Source organism: Camelus dromedarius, chromosome 1, assembly GCF_036321535.1.
Source record: "Camelus dromedarius isolate mCamDro1 chromosome 1, mCamDro1.pat, whole genome shotgun sequence".
In the NCBI taxonomy this organism is placed as follows: domain Eukaryota; kingdom Metazoa; phylum Chordata; class Mammalia; order Artiodactyla; family Camelidae; genus Camelus; species Camelus dromedarius.
Window position 1 is genome coordinate 18358773 of NC_087436.1, and position 20924 is coordinate 18379696.

The window sequence follows — 20924 nt, forward strand, 5'->3', positions numbered from 1 at the left end:
CATAGAGCTCTAGGTAAAGATCATAACAGAATTACCAAAACTGCCAGCCTGGTGTTTGCCACAATTTTCTCCTGTCATTTTCCTTGGAAACAAGAGGAAAGAAGAGATAACAAGTTTCCATGCCCAGGCTGAGGACGACTTCCAGCAACCTTTATTAATCCCTTGAGCACTTCAACTCAATTCACTAAAGATCAGCAATGCACTAGCCACTGCCAAAAGCAGCCAAAATCCACATCGAACCTGTTTCCCTTTGAAGAGCATCCCCCTTCTTAAGGCCTGCATGCTTGCAATAGACATGTCAGGTGGGAGCTGGCGTTTGTAGAGAGCAAACTGAGCAAGACAGGAAAGGATATGTAATCTCAGTAAACGTGAAATGATTCAATTTGAGAGTCTCCTCAAATTGCCAATACAGAGCTTAATTATCTTTGGGAATGATGAAACAGCCGAAGCCCAAGCTCACCGTGCAAGCCTCTCACACCTGTTCATTCAATAAATATTTATTAAGTGCCTACTCACTGACAAGTCCGATTCTAAGCACCGGGGACAGAGTACCAAACAGAACAATGATTTTACCTGCAAGGAGCTTACATCCTGTTGGAAGAAGCCACATTAACAACCGAACAGGCAGTAAGGCAAATGGCTGTGGTAAGAGTAAGGGGGAAAAAAGCAGAGTAAGGGGAACAAACACTCTAAGTAAGACAGTCGGAAGACTTCTCTAGTAAGGGGAAGTCTGAGTGGAGAGTGTTTGGAAGACTATTTGGAGGAGCGAGGCAGGGAGATCCAGGCAGAAGGATGAACAAAAGCAAAGACTCTCAACACAGAGTCCAGCCCGAGCAAGGCAGCTGTGTGGGTGTGAGGACGGTGGCGTGGCCCCGAGTGTTCAAAGACAAGCCACACGATGGCTCACTGCCTGCCCCACGGAAAACAGACTGTAGAAATGCCTTGGGGAGAGCAGGGAGGTCCCTGCAGAGATCTGTGTGAGATATGCCCACATTCTGGCCAGGGTGATGGAGTCGAGGTCAGGTGAAGTGGCCATGCTCTGAGACTATTCTGAAGCTGAGGAAGACATACACTGATGGTCCAGATGTGGGTGAGAGAGAGAGTGCCAGGGACAACGCCACAGACTTTGCCTACACAGTACCGCGAATGATACCCAATTAGATACAGCGGCGTGGAGATGGAAATTTACTCGGGGCATCAGAGTCCCTGCAGGATACCTGAAAAGAGAGATTAAGGGAAGAACAGAGGTAGGAAATTGCTGACATCAAGACAGCCTACAAGAGCAACAGCTGTCATTTCACAGGTGACAGAGGGAGGAGGATGAGGGAGCACAAATAACAATGAAGTGGTTTTCTACCCAACATGGGACATGGAGAGAAAGGAGCCCCACCTTCCTCCAGTATTGTGCTGAGGATTAAATGGTACAAAAGTGCCTTTCTCTTATATAGACCATCAAACACCATCGAAATGTCAGTCAAAAGTATTAGAGACAAAAGAAAATGTGACAGGTGGGTAACGTCAAAATGACCACACCACACACATACACACAGACTTTGCAACTAAATATGTGACATTTAAATGTAACCCAGGCTTATACTGAAATGTTGCCATTTTGATCATGCTTCAGTAAGTGTGTATTACAGCAGTACGTTATGCCCAGATTCCATGTGTTTAAAAATAAATGAGAAAAAAAAATCGCACTTTTGTGGGATGAGTCAAGATCCTTCAAGCAGCAAACAGCATTATTTTTAAGAAAAGCATATGTTCCAAATTGTAAACAACTGAGTTTCCATGGAAGTGTATGAACGAGGAACAACAAGGGGCAGGGAATTTGAGAAGAGAAACAGAAAGAGAAAACGAGAGAGAAAATATAAATTCCTTTCTCCTCACAGACGGCTCCCTCCCCCAAAAATGAGTCTGTTGACACAAGTAAAACAGATGCTCTTTCTGACAAAGCTGAAACCGCTTGAATCTTCAGCGTTCAATACGATTAATGCTGCCTTCACGTCGAAGCCAAATGGTGTGTGAGCTTATTCAATTCAGTTCTTAAAGAAGTCTCGAAAGCCAGTTAACTGATCTATTCCTGAAAATAATATATCTGTTCTCACTAATGCTGGTGAAAATGACTGTTCCTGTGAATATATACTCAGAACCAAAGCTTTTAATACTGTGAATCCGTGCTGCATTAATCACTACGAGATGTCTTATTTTATGTTCTGTTCCGAAAGAGCTTTTTTTCTTAATTCATGGTGATATTGGTTCATTTTTTCCATCTCTAATAATCCTAGATGAAACGTTTTGAAAAGCAAAGCACATTTTTTTTTTTAGAAAAGACATGCAGTGACTATTAAATTTTAGAAACAAGAGAAAAATAAACACAATACCTCTTGTAAATGTGAGTCTTTCTTTTTCGCTGATAAATTCAAATGTTTATCAATCAGGCTATAGTTCTTTTCTGTCTCTTTGTCAAACTTCTTTTTTTCTTCCTACAAATCAGAAAAAAAAATGCAGACAACTATGAATAAACAGAGGGAAAAGGCATACACATTGTTAATCCATATTCTGGGAACCTCAAAATATGAAAAATACCTGAAAACAAAAAAAGTACCACGAAGTGTGAAGAAATTATCTGGAGAAATCTATCTGCACCCAGGCCACTGCTTATTCATCATCAATACAGCATCAGGATGGAATAGCCACTTATCTTTTTTCCTTTAATGGACTTTTTTTCAAGCCTGTTATTTTTCAACTCTTCTATACTTATCAGTGTTTGGAATTAATGCCATTCACTTGTCCCTCACTTAAAAATTTTTTCTAACATGAATACATAAGAACCAGCAGCTTAAAAAAGGCAAACTTGCTACAGATTTTGGCATAGAAATGGAATTAATTTAAAGCTGAGTAAGTTTTGATCTACATTAAAAATAATCATCATCACCATAGCAGGGGTAGGGGAAGGGGACCACCTTGGAGAAGACCTTTCCCAATTGTTCAGTATGAATATAACAATTAAATCCTCTGACCATGTCATCTACTTACCTAAAACTTAGCGGTGATTTCTGTAACACGACCTAGAATACGTATCAATAGGTCAATGGGACCTAAAATAAAACTGACCTACTTGAACTGAGATCCTCTGGTGAACATTACAAACATTTCTCAGGCACCACCTAGAAACAGCATTTGCTTTCCTTTTGCTATAGTAGCTTTTTGAGAAAACAAGTAACCAAAATTTTAACTGCAGAGAAGACAATCTCCCCAACACTGCTTGCCAATTTAATAGCGCCAATGAGCACACAGCGATGTCCTCATGCTGTCAAATGGTTTCCATTAACTCCAGCTCTCCCCAAGGCTCCAAGGCCTCCCAGAAAGGAACATTCTCTTACTTCCCAACTGCTATTGTCTCAGTCAAAAATAATGGGCTCTTCCAGCCTCTTCTGGTGTGACCTTTTTCCTATTAAGCAAAGAGAGTAAATAAAGCAGCTAAATTCTATTTCTTAGCATGTATCATTCTTTTTTCACTACATGGGACCGCAAACCGTTGTGAGAAGCTGGAACAGAAGCTCTGTCAGCTCACCTAAAGGACTTAAATTAACCCCGATATTGATGGTAGAGACAGAGACTCAGGAACGGGTGTTTCTACTCCAAGTTTAATTACCAATGAGCCACACAACTTTGGGGAGGGTGGGAACCTGACAACACAGAACCTTAGTTTTCTTATTGAAAAGAGCAAGAATTTGTTTTTGCATGAGCTCATTCTTAGATACAGTCCTAAGGTGGTCCTATGGTTCACCTGTATATGGGAATGGGCAAACTTTTGATGAAACAGAAGCACTTTTTTTTTCATGCCCTCGGTTTAACTTAACAACTATTTCTTTAAAACCTTAAGGTGGGGGGAGGGTATAGCTCAGTGGTAGAGCACATGCTTAGCATGCATGAGGTCCTGGGTTCAATCCCCAGTACCTCCATTTAAAAAAAAAAAAGAAAGAAAGCTTATGGCATTAATATGGCATGGTAACTCTCTTTCCTGCTTTCCATTATGACACTCTTCCTCAACGATTTTAATGACTAACAGAAAGTAAACTAAAAAGAACATATGACCATTACTTCTCATCTCCACTATTTTTAAAAGTTCCTACTGTAGAGTATATGCTGGATTAGGTGTCAGAAGACTCAAGTTCTAGTGGCCACGTATGATTCTGTGAGTCTGCGTTCTCATGTCACAGCCTTCTCTGAGTATCATCATCGCAGGTTCAAACAAGACAGGACTGGAGGTCAAGCCCCTGTGCTGAGCACACGACTGCAGCAAAGCAACATCACGTGGTTTAAAACATCGACCATCCCTGCAGATCAGTACTCAGCAGGCATGCTGAAAACATTTTTACTCCTTTGATTTCATCTGAATCACAGAATGGGACAAAGGAAGCAGTGCTGCTAAAATCAGCAGTAAAAACTAAACACCCAGCACACTCAGCAATAGTCGGGTATGGAAATGAGCACGTGGGTTAAGTTGGGAATGAAAGAGAACGGCGGTATCAAGGCTTTGTGGACAAAGAATTTAGCCAAGAAACAACATCACACCCACCAATTAGAGTGGAAATACATTCGTTCATTCTTGGTATGGTGTTACACAAACACTGCTGTGTTTTATTTTGAATCTTAAGACTTAGATACTTATTTCTCCCTGCATTTGTTCCCAATGTCATTATAGAATACTATTGTGTTTCTTTGTACTCTTTGTACTCCTGTGACTTTTGGTGCTTAAATAGCATGAATTTTAAAAGGGACTGTGTTCAAGTAGCAATCAAAGAATAGAGCCTTGTGTCTTCAACACAGCAATATAGGATATACATGCATATATATGTACGGAATTATATTCATGTGTGTATATATATAAAATAAATTGAGCAATATAAGATGAAAGGCTCTATCAAGGGTTAACGTAAATACAATGAATTTTTTTTTAATAAAACAGCATTCCTCTAAAAACAAAAAAGTTGAAACAAATGAATTTATTTACAAAACAGAAACAGACTCACAGACATGGAAAACAAACTTATGTTTACTGGGAAAGAAAGTGGGGAGTGGAGGTATAAATTGGGAGTTTGGGATTTGTAGATACAAAAAAAAAAAAAAAAAAGTGAGTCTGTGTCCATGTGTCCAGCTGGAAGGAAATAAGGAGAGGTGGGCGCAAAGGTAAACCAGCTGGCCCTTGTCTGTTCTAGAACAGCGGGCTGTGACAGAGCTCCAGCAGATTTGTGCCATGTGGAAACCTAAGCTCAGTATACAGGCCACGTCCTCTGATTTTTCTGGAACAGCTGGAAAACCCAATGATTTTTAAATGGTGGCAACAACAACAATTTTTTTTTTTTTTTTTTTTTTTTTTTTTTAGTTTTAACATAAGTAAGCCAAACAAATGTTGAAAAGTTAAATATCATTCATGGGAAGTTGGCTTGTAATCTGTTATAAAATCACACATGGCAAAAAAAAAAAAAAATAGGAAAGAAAAGCTATTACTTAAAACAGCATCATCAGTTAAGATGCATTCTGTGTAACAGCCGTAGTGGGAATTCATAAACCTAAGAAGCAAAACAATCAGTTTTTCTGAATATATTAGAAGCAAAGACATATACATATAAAGGTGTCATCACAAATCACTGGACAAAGAAATATTCAACCAATGCTGTGGGTATAATTGGTTAATGGGTTGGAAATAAGAGAACCACATCTCATCTCAAAATTAATTCCAGATGGATTGAAAGAGTCACAAGTGAAAAATGAAGCCATAAAAAAAGAATATTTTCATCAGATCTCAGAATGGAGAAGGAACTTCTGACCAAAAAAGAAATGGAAGAAGTCTTAAGAACTCCAGATACCAAGACATACACAATAAATAAGCAAAAAGGCAAAGAACAAAGCAGGGAGAAGATGCAATTAATATGTAAGAAAAGAAGTAAATGGTCCTAACACAAAACACCCTTTATTAAGCACTTTTTCTGCTTTATTAAAAAGCACATTATACCTCCATGGAAAAATGAATACAAAACATACAAAGAAATCACAGAAGTTTGAACATTTGTGAACTGTCCACATTTCTATAGGACATCAGGATTTTTTGTTTTGTTTTAGAAGAAGGGGGTAAAAAACTTTTTAAGTTAACAGGTAACTCTCCTTTTTAACTAGTTTTGATATTTTAGAAATTTTCCAGGATGAGGAAATGAAAAAACTTACTTTCAAACTATGAACATTAAATAATAAGGCATGACTAGTTTAGACAAGAGCATAAAGACTTCCTTAGAGAGTCCAACTCTTTTTCTCTTTTTATTTAAATAAAAAGGTGGGGGTGGTAATACCATAGCTACAAGAAACAAGATTCGTAATACATGTAATCCGCTCAGCAGGAGCATTTTTTTAAAACGGAATCCTGTGTATCACAGCCAACCAGAGTTTTGCAACCCATGTTCTTCCCTCTGCCTGGTCTACCGACATCCTACAGCCCAGGTGAAATGCCACCTCTTCCATGAAGCACCCTCCAACCCCTCCAGTGGGGGAAACAGCACCCTCCCTTAACTCCTGCCCCGAGTGTCACCTTCCCTACTTGACACTTCATTGGCCCTATCCAACCCCACACCCGCTTTTGCCTTTCAGCTCCTTCAGCCTCTCCGAAGAGAGGAAAATTCAGTCTTTGTCCTCATACCCAGGAGAGGCCCTGGAGACATCCGTCAAAGAACGAGGGAAGAGGCTGCAGCAGCCCTGACACAGACAAAGCACCTGGGTATTGGCTCCCGGGCAGCTGCTCCAGAGCCACCGACCCATCACCTTGGCACCATCTGCCCAGGAGGGTCGCAGCCACCATGCCCCGGCACGTTAGCTCTGAACCCATCATGCCAGGAGTGGACGAAAACCCGAGCAATTCTTGTGGGGCAAGCTGACACGGATCAAGTCGCAAAGGGGATCAGAAAATAACCGCAACCGTGTCTATGCCAGGCCCCGCCCGAGACCCCAGGAAAGCAGGATCACATTCACTGAACCCTCACCATCACCTTCGGGGACAGGTGTCAGGAGTCTCATTTTAAAGATCAGGAAGGGGGAGGGTAGAGCTCAGTGGTAAAGCACATGTTTAGTGTGCAGGAGTTCCTGGGTTCCATCCCCAATACTTCCATTAAAAAATAATAAAATTTTTAAAAATTAAAAAAAATAAAGATCAGCAAACTGAGGCTTGGAGGCTTTAATTAAGTTGCCCCAAATCGCAGAGCTATGTAAGGGGCAGAAACAAGATTCAAATGAGGGGCAATCAGGTCTTGCTGATTGGCGTCCCTGGCGCTCCAAAGCCCAGATGACAGGGTGTGTTCCCAACACCTATGCTTACTGCTAGAGCACTTCGCACAGCGCACTCTCACTGCCTGTTTACTTGACAGACTTGCCAATGTCTTGAAGGCGGGCCACTGTTTTAATTCCTCCTTGTATATCCCAGGGTCTCTCACCCTGGGCCATGACAGGTCGGATTAAGTGTCTTTACTACTAAAATGAAAGAAGTGTAATTAAATCCACATTTTCCCCTGCTTTATCAAACATAATTTGAGAAATTACTCAAATAGATTTGCATTTTTAACCCGTATTTTGCATTCATCCGCAAAATCTCAGGAAGTCAGTTTTTATTAAACATTTAGTCTTTAGACGTAGCCTTGAAAAGAAATACAAGAGAAATTTGGGGTAAGAGTCTGGCAATGGGCAATGGCTGAGCTGCTAAGGTACCATTTATGAAATCAACACTTTTTAACCCTTTGGTTAAATTTTTTTTTAATTCTATTGAATAAAACAGTAACTGGCTCTTTACAAGACAGTATTTGAATAGGCTCTATGAATTGTCAATATCAGGTGGTTGTAACCGTTTGATATTTGCACACAGCTGTTTTCAGAGAAAGTAAGTTTCAATTCTCCCACTGAAACTCTGAGCAAACTCTGGTGTTTCCCAGAGTTTTTATATGATGCCTTTGGCTCTGATGCTGTCTGGTACCTGTATTAGTTTCCTGTGGCGAAAACAACATTTAAGGAGCGATAATTATGGACCAATTGCTGTGCCGACCCTTGGGAATAAGTGACCAGCTCCTGTGGAAGGGACAGAGCTTCAGCGGAGGTAAGAGCTGAGCGAGGAACCCTGAACTGGAAGTGGCTGTGACCCAGCACAGATCGGTTTCGGTCCTGCAGTGGGAAACAGGGCTCTTTAAACTAAGACAAGCTCCTGGCAGGCACGTGAGAAAATGTGGCAGAGCCTCCAGTATGGAGGGTTAAGCCCAAAATAAACAGGCATGACGGAAGGAGAACATATCCAAATGGAAGCAGAAAAGAAGACCTGGGGGCTTTTCAAAAATCCAGTTTACAAAAACCACCTGGTGGTTCAGATGACATTCAGCCCACAAGTGAAACATGTCACTGGGATTCTAGAAACTAGAGAAAGAAGTAAAAGGAACTGAGAGAGCTTCCAGAGAAAGGCAAAGGGCCGGACAGCCCCAGATGGGGAAAAGGAGAAGAGAAAAGACAAGATAAACATTTTGACAGGAATATCTTAAGCATTCTGCTGTGGTCAGCTTTTAAAGACTTTTTTTTCCCTCCCCACATGAAAACTGCTTGTCGTTGTTTAAAAAAAGAATTTTAGCCTAAGAGAATAAAGTTATGTTTAAGGACCCCACGTTAAGTCAGGAAACTAGTGGAACAAGAACATATGTGTGTCAAAATACGATTGATGGATGCTCTGTATGATTGCTAAGATGGCATTAGGACATTTACTCCCACTGCCACCACCAGCACGGTTCCCTTTCCATTACTGCTCTCACTCTCGGCTGTGATTTCAGCAGTGCGCGAGGCGTTCTCTCTACATCCCTTCCAGTCATCCAGGAATCCTGGGTTATTGTCCTCTTTTGCAATGAGTTCACTGATTATCACAAAGATTAGGTAATTTGTCTAAAGTTAGTGATCAGCAAAGCCAGGGATTAAACCTGAGTTTGTCTGATTCTGAACCTAAAGTTCTTTCAACCGTCACAAACAGCCTATCAAAAAACCTCTGTTAGTTTAACAATTCGTTTTCCAAAGCCTGCTCTGGATGCCCACAGTGCCTGTGCCGGTAAACCTGCTGTTGATGTGTCCACAGATGTCTTTCTGATTATCTGAATGTTTTTACTTGTCTTTATTTGCTTGCTTTTTCTTTCTATTTCTTTCCTTTTTGCTCCAAGTTAAATGTCTGGTTCATGGTTTGGAGCCTCTGTGGCAGCTGCTAATCACCCCAGTGAATGTCAATGTTATTTTTAAAATGCTGTTTAAGAGCTGTTTAGCACCATTTTCAATGCAGAGTCATCTTATAATAAAGAAAATTTCACACTTAAAAACAAATATGATTGATGTTTAGGAAGCAAAGAAGTAGAAAGTCATCAAACATCTAGAATACAAACCCCATCCTGGTTCTTCCAGAATTATCAGTAGAACTGGCTAATTTATTAGATATCGTATACAGTAAGAGTGGAGTCTGATGGAAAATAAAGACACAGCGTAGTCTCTTCTCTTAAAGATTTAACAGTCTAATCAAAGAGACAGGTGCTTATATACCGCTATATAACCTGGAACACTGCCTTTCCCTGCTGTTACTACTATAACACACAAAACTGCCAGTGGGGGGGAAAAGGGTTCTCCCTGTGACTCAGAACCACAGACCTCCTTGAAGGAAACAACAGGTGTGATCGCCAACACACACGCTGCACTGAACAAGCGTGCTGGGTAAACTCAGCCTGAGGCCAGGGAAACAATGAATAAATAAAGACATGGGACTGCAGGACAGAATCTGGCCACTAAACAGCTCACAGCATAGACTAAAAGTACTAAAATAATTTAACCTTTGAATATGGGCATTTATTTTGCAAGTTGCTTTGTAGGATATAACCACTGACCCTGGAACAACACGGGCGTGAGGGCCACCAACCTTCAAGACATCAAAAATCCAAATACAACTTTGAGTAGGTCCTCAGCACCCCAGGTCCACATCTGCGGACTCCACCACCCGCAGAGCTTGCAGTGCTGTAGCATTTACAACTGACAAATACCCACGTGTAAGTGGACCCACACAGTTCAAATCCATGTTGTTCAAGGGTCGACTGTACTTTGAACAAGCACATCAGAAGCTGGAAAAGTCTGGGGAAAAATGGGAGTTGATAGAAAATCTGAGCTTGGAAATTTATAAAAACCCAGGAGGTAAATAAAAAGAAAAATATATTTATTAATGAAGTCACATTCATTTTTCATTTCCATAATATAATCTTCATCCACCACCACCATCATCCCATTAAAATGAGAAAAATTAGAAATGTCTGCATTTAGTACCTGCCAAGGAAACATTAAAAGAACCAAGATGTTCAAGCTTTAAAACAGCCTAATATCAGAGAGAACAGAATCGTAAGACTGCAAAATGGAGCGGTCAGATCCCAGGTCCTTCACCCTTACAGGTAAGAAACTAAAGCCAGTTACTTGCCAAAGGTCATAGACATGAAACCAGACCTCCAACATCCTGCTTCGAAGCCAGCAGACACACACCAGCCTCATGCAGCTCGGCAAACCATCCCAGGAAGAGGACTTCGGGGTACCCCCACTGACCTCCCCTCAAAACACCGCCCTTCACAAAAACTGTAAAATATCATGCCAAAAAGAAGTATCTAATATGTGAACAAGTCACCTAAAGGAGAACTGATTCTGTAAACAGCAACTGAACACCTGGCCCTCTCTGGGCCCATCTATACAGCTACAGCAGTGGAGGCCACAATGTTTATTTGTAAAAAGGATTTTAATAGTTTGTTTATGAAGACAAAGAAAAACAAAACAAAACAAAAACCCCTCACATTCCCAAGGCAGATGGAGGGGGAAAAAATACAGATACAAAAACTCACTTCCCTACTGAAAACTGATGTTCCCCCCCTTCTCCTTGGGCCGAGCCAAACATGGTCAACGACACACAAACGCTACCTCTCCTCCCTTGAGTATATGCACAGCATTCAGGAAAGGCTGGTGGAAATTATTTCTCTGAGATCATTTCAAAGCTCAGTTCGCAAACTTTAGAAGTGGCTAAATATATCCCAGGCTCCCTGTGGCAAAGTCGCTGTGTTATTCCCAGAAATCCTGGCCACATCCCAGATCTCTGAGTGTAGAGTCTGTGATTCGTTCACCTTTGAATCCCCAGCGCCCATAACACGACTGGAACGTAAGGGAAACGTGATAAATCTGTGTTACACTGAAGGAAATACATCCCAATAACCTAACGTTCTCTTTCCAGTCTCAACGGCATGATGGTGTAGCAGCGTTCTAATCGCAAACCCTAGACTAAAGCTACCCTCCACCATAAAATAAATGCCCTCCCTGCAGAGTCAAGATGCTTCCACTCGGAGTCAATGCGTTGTTGGCTTAAAGTTACTTCTAAAACTCTATATGGAAAGGTGTAGCCAACGACAATTACAACAGGGTTTATCATCCTGTCCAGGTGTTTTTGTTTTGTTCTCCATGTCACATCCCCCAAAGGGGAAAAAAAAGCACATTTAAAACATAAAACAACAGACAGTTGACTCCGACATCTCCTTCAAAGCTGCCAAATGTGAACAGAGGGTAGGCTCTGTGGATGTTTTCTGTTTACAAGTGAACTCAAATGAGACACAAACCTTGACGGCTCCAAGTTGCTCTTTTCTGAATTTCTCCAAGGGTTTAATCAGGGTTTCGGTTACACTTAATGCCTAGAACAAGGGCGGTAACAAAAGAGCACAGTATTAGGTTTCCAAAGAGTAAAAAAAATGTGTGTTTCATTTCCCTCTCCCAACCCGCCCAGAAATGAAATGAACAACACATTTCAGCGCTTTCTCTTCCCCTGCCAAGGCAACCATTAACTCACTTCTAAATTTATTAACATACCAGATCTCCATAAACATTTTCAGGGAAGAGGCGGTGGGGCAAAGTGCCAAGGAAATGTGCAATCCAGCCCCAACACAGCCCTTTCTTCGGGGGGGGAAAGAGCGAGGGGCTTGTCTGAATAACAAAGGGGGCTATCAGGTTCGTTAACAGAACACTTCTGTTTGAGATTTTTTTCCTCTCCTCCTCCTCCACATTTAAAAGTCAATTACATTCCTTTTTTATTAGCTATCAGACTACATTATGCAAAGGGCGAGGTTGGTGGCTACCAGTTTAAATCTGCTTGATGGCGCTTCATCCCTGAAAACTCCCCCTAAGGCTCTTTAGAGTATGTCCGCAAAGCAGAGTCACCACAGCTCAGGACAGGCAGTCGTCCTTACAGGACACAAAGGGAGGTCACCCCAGCAGGGACCACCCAAGGCTCCGCGCACACCCTGGCACATCCTTCTACTGGCTGGTTTGGGACTTGTCATTTTAAGATAGAATCTACAACCAACGATGCTGATAATGCGGGTACTGAGGCAGGAAGCCCCATAAAAAGATCAGCAGGACCCCTAACGCAGGGCCGCTGCTCTCCTCTTAGCACTGTCCGGTTCCCTGGCCCAGAGGCTCTAGCTCACTCTTTGCCTCTAAAGCGGCTTACACCTAGAATTCTATTGGTTCCCTGAGCTAACTTCTGATTGGTTATTTCCTTCACTCCTGATTGGTTATTACTCTCACTTCTGATTGGTCCACTTCCCTGACTTCTGATTGGCCCATTTGTAGTACTTCATTTGCATGGAGCACACTCCTGATTGAGCTATTTCTACAAAGCTTGTTCCTGGTTGGTCAACTTCTGTTGTACTTTTTTTGCATATGATGTTGCAAAGTGTAAAACTGGCAGCCTATAAAAGGCCTGTGTAAACCTACAGACGGGGTTCAGAGCTTGAAGCGTTAACTCTTCTGGGCCCGTTGGCGTAATAAATCTGAGTTCTCCAACTCTCCGAGTGCTGCTTGGTCTCTCGCCCGGATCCAGGTTGCTGTCACAACTGAGCTGTAACACTGAGCTACAATACATTTTTCCGCAACAGTACGAGAGATTATCTTTCTCAGAATGCTTTTAACCACAATATGCTGGTGAGTCGTGATGTTTCACCATTACCAGAAATAGTCAGAACAGAAGAGGAAACCTCCAAACACTTAACAATGTGCCATCCCTTTTTTCACCAAAAGAAAAAAAAAGGGCCCCCAGAAATCCAAGCTCAAAATTACAAGAGAAAAAATTAGTGACTGAGACCAGGAAAGGATTCTTAATTTAACCACAGGCTCCTCTGCAGTGTTGCATTATGTGAGGGTTTCTCTCAGAGACCACTGGTCCCATGAGATGAGGAATCCTCAAAAAAGTGATCATGTCCACACTCGAGATGCCCAGAGCCGGAACTCTCTTCCCTAGGCCAGCCTCTGGGTTCCACTCACTCCCACCCTGACAATTTGCTACTTGGGTATCAAAGAATTGAGGCAACAGGAAGAATTAAGTGCGAATAACTAGTCAAGGGAAAGGGATCACCTTCAATTCTCTCCTCTGTACGTTACAGGCCACGTGACCTACAAGGGCCAACCAGAGTCCTGTGTACCCAGGACAGAGCACGGACAGCAGCACATGCCAGGAACCCTGACGACTCAGCACGGAAGGCTCCAGGTTCCACCCAGGAAAGCAGATACGAGAGGTTCCCCCATGCACTTTAGAGGCAATTCAATCAACACACGAGGTTTCAGCATACCTGAAGGCACGTGCCTATTGGCAATTGAGGGCATCATTCCCTAGGACTCCACACCTGTCTACTAGTGTTCCTGAATAAACCTACACATGACAGATACATGGTCCATGCAGGAATCAAGTTCCATGCGGGGATCACGGGGCTGATAACTGCTCAAGTTCACAGAGGAAGGAGGCTCCACTATCTGGTACGTGGGAGCCCAAGCCTAACCACCATACAGCACCGGACCAAAGTACCAGACAGGTACCTCCCCATTCCAAGGTGCTGTCTCAGTCAACTCTGTATGTCATGAAACAAGCACCTGCAGGATACTCAGTGTTGGGTACTAAAGACAGGACTATGAACGGCACAAGTGCGGGCCCCGGCCTCGGGGAACCCACCATCTCCTACGGAAGACAGACAACAGATACGAACACACGAGTCGACATGTAATTGCAAATTGCAAATTGTCATAATTCCTTCGAATGGAGAAAAGCAGGGCTACGGTGAGAAATTTATCAGAGGAGACACTAGGAGAAATGGGCTGGGGTGAGGTGGGGGGCTTCATCAAAGAAGTTTGAGCAACATCTGAAAGATGAGAAGGGATCAGTGGTGCAAAGATCAAGGGGAACAGCAGCCTGAAACCAACTGAGGCCAAGGATGGAGGGGAGGAGACAGAGCACTTTAGGAAACAGCAAAAGGCCAGTGTGCCCGGGGCATTAAGAACAAAGAAGTGGATGGAGGGGTGAGTGAAGGCAGGGGACCAGGACACACCGAGCCTGTGGGGGAGCCACATGGAGGAGGAAGCCACCCGGGTAAGAGAAGACTTCTTGAAGCGATAATGCAGACCTGAGCCTGAAATGGGGCACAGGAGTTCTCCAGGCAAAGGATAAGAAAGGCTCTCCTGGAGAGACAGGAGAGCAGCAGCCCCAGGGCATGGAACAGCCAAGCAGCTGTTCAGTGTCACTGAAGCCCCGGAAGTCAGGAATCGGGGGAGGAAGCTGAAGAGATCCAGTGGGCTCCGCTAGCCATCACAACAGGCCGCAGAAATGCTCAGTAAGAGGGGAAGGTGTAGCTCAGGGGGTAGAACACGTGCTTAGCATGCACAAGGTCTTGGTTCAATCGCCAGTACCCTAGGTAGGTAAGTAAATCTGTAAGTCAACCAACCAGCCAAAGTACCTAATTACCTCCCCACTCCCAAAAAAATATTAAAAAAAAAAAAAATGCTCAGTAAATGCTCAGCGTGGGCATCAATAACAGGGCTATGTGAAGACCTTTTAAAATTCAAACCCTGAAACTCCAGACTCTGGAGTGAACACTGTCCTTCACAAAAGGACCAGGCCACAGAGATGCCACCTGAGCACTTTTATATCTGTCCTTCACTTGGAGAATTAATCCAGTGCAATATCTGTGTGACTTCCAAGGGCCCACATTAGGGCTGTTTGCAGGTCAATAAACCAATTTCCAAAGCAAAGAAAGAAGTCATTGGGACAGATACCACTGTAATTCTTTAACAAAAGAATGTTTTAATTTAAAAAGTTTTCTTTAATTTATAATTCATGATCATTTGCCTTCTTTAAGAAAGTCTGACTGTGTGACTTCTGAATTGAACCTTAGACATTCTACTCAAGAACAAAATCACAAAGTAGCTGCTAAAGGCTTCAGAGCCAGGAAGTGCAGGTTGAACAACAAAGATTGTCTTCCCCTTTCTCTCAAAACAGAGTGGAGACTCCATGGAATCTCTTGGTTCCTTTCATAATTTCACAGAAGTATTGTATAATATTTGTTAGTAATAAGTGTCATGGAAGTTTTCTAGTCCCAAAACATGACTCTTCTTCCCCAGAGACAAATGCCTGCCCCACCTGGGGACTGCCCCTAAAACCAACTCTAAGGCAGTTTCTGATGGGGAAAGCTTCAGATTTGAAAGAGACAGCAGAAGTAATAATACGGAGAAAAGCTTTCCAATGCTAACGCTTTAGAGATCAATCAGATAATTGAGAGAGAAAGCAAATATAGAATATGACTTTACAACCATACATATAATACTATGTAACCATATTTTTTCCCATAAAATACTTGAACCAGCCACATATTTTTTTTTAAAAAGCACAAAAAGCCTTGTGACTGAGCCTTGGAAAGAGTTTTGGATAGTCTTGCTTACAAACAGAATATACTGACATGAACATTTGTATTAACATAACAAACATCTCAATAAGTTGGTCTCACCTTACAGCAGGGCTCCGTCAACTTTTTCTATAAAAAGTCAAGTAGTAAATAATTCAGGCTTTGAGCCACAGGGCCTCCGATGCAACTACTCAGCTCTGCCACTGTAGCACAAAAACAGTCATATGTAGTAATATAAACAACTGAGAGTGGCTGTGTTCCAACAAAATCTCATTTATAACAACAGGAGGCGAGGCGGGTTTGGCCCATGGGCTGTGGCTGACTGCACCCTGCCTAAGAGAACCATTGGGAGCATCACACCATAAGATGCTCTTCTTACTCTCACCTGATTGTGTATTTTTAAAATACACATTTACATATCTGCAGGGCATCACAAGTTGGGAAGGAAGGTCGGATCCTGGGTGCGAGAATCACAGTTCAAGAAGCTCTCGAGCTGAAAGAATTCAAGAGTGGTGCCACTGAAGCTGCTGGGGATAAGCAGTCTACCAGACTTCAGCGCTCAAAGGTGAATGCTCCAGTCTTGACAACAGCTCATGTGAATTTTATAGTGGACTTTAACGGTGGCTTTAGCCCCTAAAAATGTGACTTAAATGAAAGTACAACATGAACTAATAAAGCTGTCACAAATTGCCCTTGGAAGATCATGAGCACATACAAAGGTAACATATTGTTCAAATGCAAACAAGGACATCATTCAACTGTGTCCCAGAAGATCAGAACCAATCTCAACAGTGTGGTCACCAAATTTTAGAAGAGATATTCTTTAACTGGGGCAAAGCAGGGATGCGAGATCACAATGCTAAAAAGGTTTAGAAAGAATCGGTTGAAGAACAAAAAAAAAAGAGGTGTTCAATTGGACTGTGGAGAAAGAGAACATTTAAAGGGAACACGATGAAAGCTGTCTTCAAATAATTAAAAGGGTACCATATGAGAAAAGAAAAAATCATTTTGATTTGCCTGAAGAGGACAAAACCAGGTCTAACAGAGAAAAAGCGATAGAGCTGATCTGGGTTCGCCATCAAGAGGAACACAATAAAAACTACAATGGACACAGCAAGGCAGTGTGACACCACCACCCCTCCGCTCCTTCCACATCAGCAAGCAGAAGCAAGATGACCAGTGTCCCAGGACACTACTGCAGATTCCTACATGAGGAGGAAGTTGGCCTGGGAGAACCCTGAGGTCCTACCCATCTGTATGATTCTGGGATTCCATGTGAGCTGGGAGAGGCAGAATCACAAAATACACTTCAGCATTGCCTTATGGCGCTAGGATGGCAAGCCACAGAATCATCAGAACTTCACCATCCAAAGTAAGAGAAGAAGATTATTACCTAAGAGTTGGAAGGATTAATTTCCCCCCACCACTAGTCAAGTCTGAAATCCCTTTTGTAAGACGTCTGGAGATGAGAACTTAAATGTCTAAAAAAGAAAGGCAAGGTAGGATGGTATCGTCACCTCCCTCTACAGTTGGAGCTGGAGCTGAGAATCTAGAGACAACCACAGGCAACCAGAGAGAACAGGACTCTACTGTGGGGAGCAACTGCTGCTGCTGCTTTAAATTCCCCCAAGTTTGAGATCAAAGGCTAAATTCTGATGTCAATTCAAAAGAGAATGGGGCTTAGGACCAGAGACCTCTATTCAGCATAAAGGGTCACAAAGGCGGAACTACATCCTATGATTATCTTTAGTAATTTTTTAAAGTCTCCGTCCAGGTCAGACAATGAATACGCCAGTAGAGGCGCTACATGCTGCCTTCCTAATCACTCCGTACTCACAAGCACAGAGTCTAATGAAACAGAAGGAATTAAGTCCATTCCCCACGGCCCTCGTTATTTTAAGCCTGGATTCCAAGTGCTCTTGACCCCAGAGGAATGTGTAATCAGAGAGCAAAGGAGAACTTCCACTGTTTTCTCCCATGACCTTCCAGATACCTCCCTGTTTCATCAGACTAAAGGGAAGACTCTTACTTTCCAGTCCCAGTGTCAAGAACAGCAGCAAAGAAATCATTCAGCAAAGACATATTTCTTATTTTTCCTTGAAACAGAACCTTGAGAAAGGGTGCCAAGGAACACTTACAAATATCTGAACATAAGGAGTACATTTCCCAAAATTGCCCCTTAGGAAAAAAGGGACTCAGCCTATATGAGAATTCTTACAGTATCCTGAAGGGGTGCGCTTTCCATTATTTTGATGAACACAGAAGTTTTTGAGGAATCTTAGCCTATAATGACCCCAGTCACATCTAGTTTCAGTGGCTTAGAGATCACAAATGGGTCTGGGTTACAAAAACAAGGGGACCCTAAGAAGCTTAAAGAGATTTAGTCATTATTCTGGAGATGACCTCAACATTTTAAGTGTTCAGTAATTTCACTGCAGTCGTTCTAAGAACAAGGTAAGTGGTTACATTAAGAAAGTCATGAAAATACATCTCATGGATAAATTTTTAACTGAGACTGGCCAAATGTGCTGTGAGGGGGTACTGGTGGCTTGAGATAAAATTTCCAAATAAAGCATCAGAAAGAGATTTTTTTAAAGGGCTGTGTCTCCGAGAACTCAGATTGATATGGCCACGAGGAAAGCTGTGCTGGAAAATTCAGAGTGTGTTCCTGGTAAGCACACTGACGTCAAAGATGTCAAGAGCTGGAATAACTTTCCCATGAAATAAACAGGGAAAATATCTGTCAAGTATACACTGATGCTTTAATTTTTAAATACAGACTAAATAATGAATATATATGTCTGATTACCCAGCAGATGTGGATAGGATTACCTGAAAGTGTGTTAAGTTCAAGCTACCCAAAAATTTTTGTTAAATCTTTTCACGGGAAAATGGTGTCACCTTACAATCAGGCATTAACATTAGGGTATTGGTTACCTGTCCTTCTGGGCTACCGGGTACTTGAAACCCCTACCTACGTTTTAGGAATTCTCCTACCTAATAGAGCAAAACCCACCTTCCAATATAACAGACACTTGCTTTCCCTGCCATCAGGCAGCGAGGTACTGGCATCTGGTCAGAGTCCCACTAATTATATTCTCCCACTCAAGATTTTGATTTGGAATCTAGTGCTTCAAAAAAAAAAATAATAAAATAAAACAGGGAACAGAGATTCTGATGGGTGTTAGCAAGGACTAGTTTCCAGATGCAGCAGTTCTGCCAACAGCCACCAGGGGCAGTGGTGCTGCCGGTCGTGCTGTACTGTCCACACTTGGTGGCAATAGCAGTGACTGTCTCTCCTCCAAGCCCAGCTCTGGTGAGACACTCGGCATCATTCCTGGTTCCCAAAAACTTAAAAAGAGACCCTAAGCCACCTAATATTCTTTAATAAATTCCTCTTCTGTTCAGAATAGCTAGACCTTGCAACTGAGAATCCAGACTAATATTTTTTAAAATTCAGAATCTTAAACAATCTCAAACTGCTTTCAGTACTTTTCTTCTCAATATTCCTAAACAAGACTTTTTTTCTCCTGATTAAACCAATTCACTTTTAATTAATTAGATTACTCTCCATCCACACACATCCTTTGCTACGTCTTTTTCCACCTTGCCAGCCTCTCCCTGTCTGGTACCTTCCCCCATCAATCTAGGCTCAAATCTTAATGGGGGGGGGGGGGTGGAGGTAAAGCTCAGTGGTAGAGCATGTATTTAGCATGCATGAGGTCCTGGGTTCAATCCCCAGTACCTCCACTAAAAAAAAAAAAAATCTTAATGAGAAAATTCAAATGGGCAATAAAGTCCCTCCACTTTTTTAAATACCTAAAATAATAAGGAAAAGAACAGAGAGTCAAAAGACTCTAATGTTGGCAAAAAAAAAAAAAAAAAGAAAAAGAAAAAGCTTCACAATTGGTTTTACTAAAAGAGCCCTGCCACAGTGACAAATAGGAGGCCAATATTTTCTCACTGGGGCTCTGCCCTAACTAGTTCTGTTTTTGGATCATAGGGGAAAAAAAACAATTCTCCTTTGTTACCTGAATATTCTCAGCTACAAAGAAGGATGGATGATACTCGCTCTCCATCTACTTAACACACGTAAAAAGAGGAGAGGACGTCATGCTAGAAGCAATTTTGACTTGAAAATAAATGAACCCCTGTATGATATTTTATTTTTAAGCACAGCTCAAGCTCAGCTAATCCTTCCTGTTAGAAAAAAAAATTAATGTAAAATGAAATTAAATTTTCTAGTGGTAGTAGTTCAAACTCACCAGCTAAGAACTAGAGAGCATCTTAATGAAGCCATACACATAGCCCTAACTGGGACACAGGAGCAGAGGGACTGGAAATTAATTCTGCAGAGTTTAAATCTGAAAATTAGGAGCCAATTAACATGAAATGGTTCCCTGAATGTCTGACTCTTTCAGACCATGGTAATTTCATTTTTTAAAAGCTGGGGAACCATAATTTGTAAAATATATATTCCAAATTCACTACTTCAGTTACCATGCTTATGCTTTCAGACAGTCAGTGCAAGAATAAAAAGTCCCCAATAAAAGTTTTTAATCAACTTTCAACCTTAAACTCTGAATAGCTTGAAACCTAACAAAACAAGAGGATTTGAGCTCAAGGTCTGATAACTTCTGCTGAGTTAATACACTCAATATTTGTCCATGACCTAGCTCTCAAAGAAAAGAAAAATTTAGGTCCAAGTATCACAAAATTAAGATTCACTTAATGCCTATCTTCTACAAATGTGTATCTTAGCATTTGTTGGGGCGTGGGGGGAGGAGGTTGCATCAATTTCAAAGGACATTAATCAAAAAAGGAAAGTACCGATATTACTCAGATTTAAACCAAATTTAACATTTTTAAAATTCTATTTAGGAAAAACTGGGAATCTTCAAACCAAAGCTATTGGGTTTATTAGGAGTGAGTTTCCCTAATAAGGACGTGCAGATATTTAACCTTGACCCTCACTCCCTCTGTGTACAAGGGACATAAAGACCTCGCTTCTATTTCTTAGACAAAATAAATACTTGGGCAGAACATCATGAGAAGGAATAAAACCCCAGAGGAGAGAAAGATCACCTGTCAGAACACTGTAACAATACCATGAGAGAATTTGAACTTTGG

At 41.8% G+C, this 20924-nt stretch overlaps 1 protein-coding gene and 1 non-coding gene across 22 annotated transcripts in view; one reads left to right on the forward strand and one right to left on the reverse strand.

Moving 5' to 3' along the window:
- Positions 1–20924, reverse strand: part of ARHGAP10 (Rho GTPase activating protein 10) — a 301184-nt gene that overhangs the window by 188350 nt on the left and 91910 nt on the right. For all 21 annotated transcript variants that reach the window (XM_064491268.1, XM_064491252.1, XM_064491357.1 and 18 more), the window contains exons 4-5: positions 11691–11762; positions 2385–2486 (exon numbers count right to left, since the gene is read on the reverse strand). In XM_064491268.1, coding sequence (XP_064347338.1) covers positions 2385–2486; positions 11691–11762 — 174 coding nt within the window. The remainder of the gene's footprint in view (positions 1–2384; positions 2487–11690; positions 11763–20924) is intronic.
- On the forward strand, positions 3896–3968 carry TRNAA-AGC (transfer RNA alanine (anticodon AGC)). The gene has a single exon. It is a non-coding gene; the product is annotated as a tRNA-Ala (tRNA).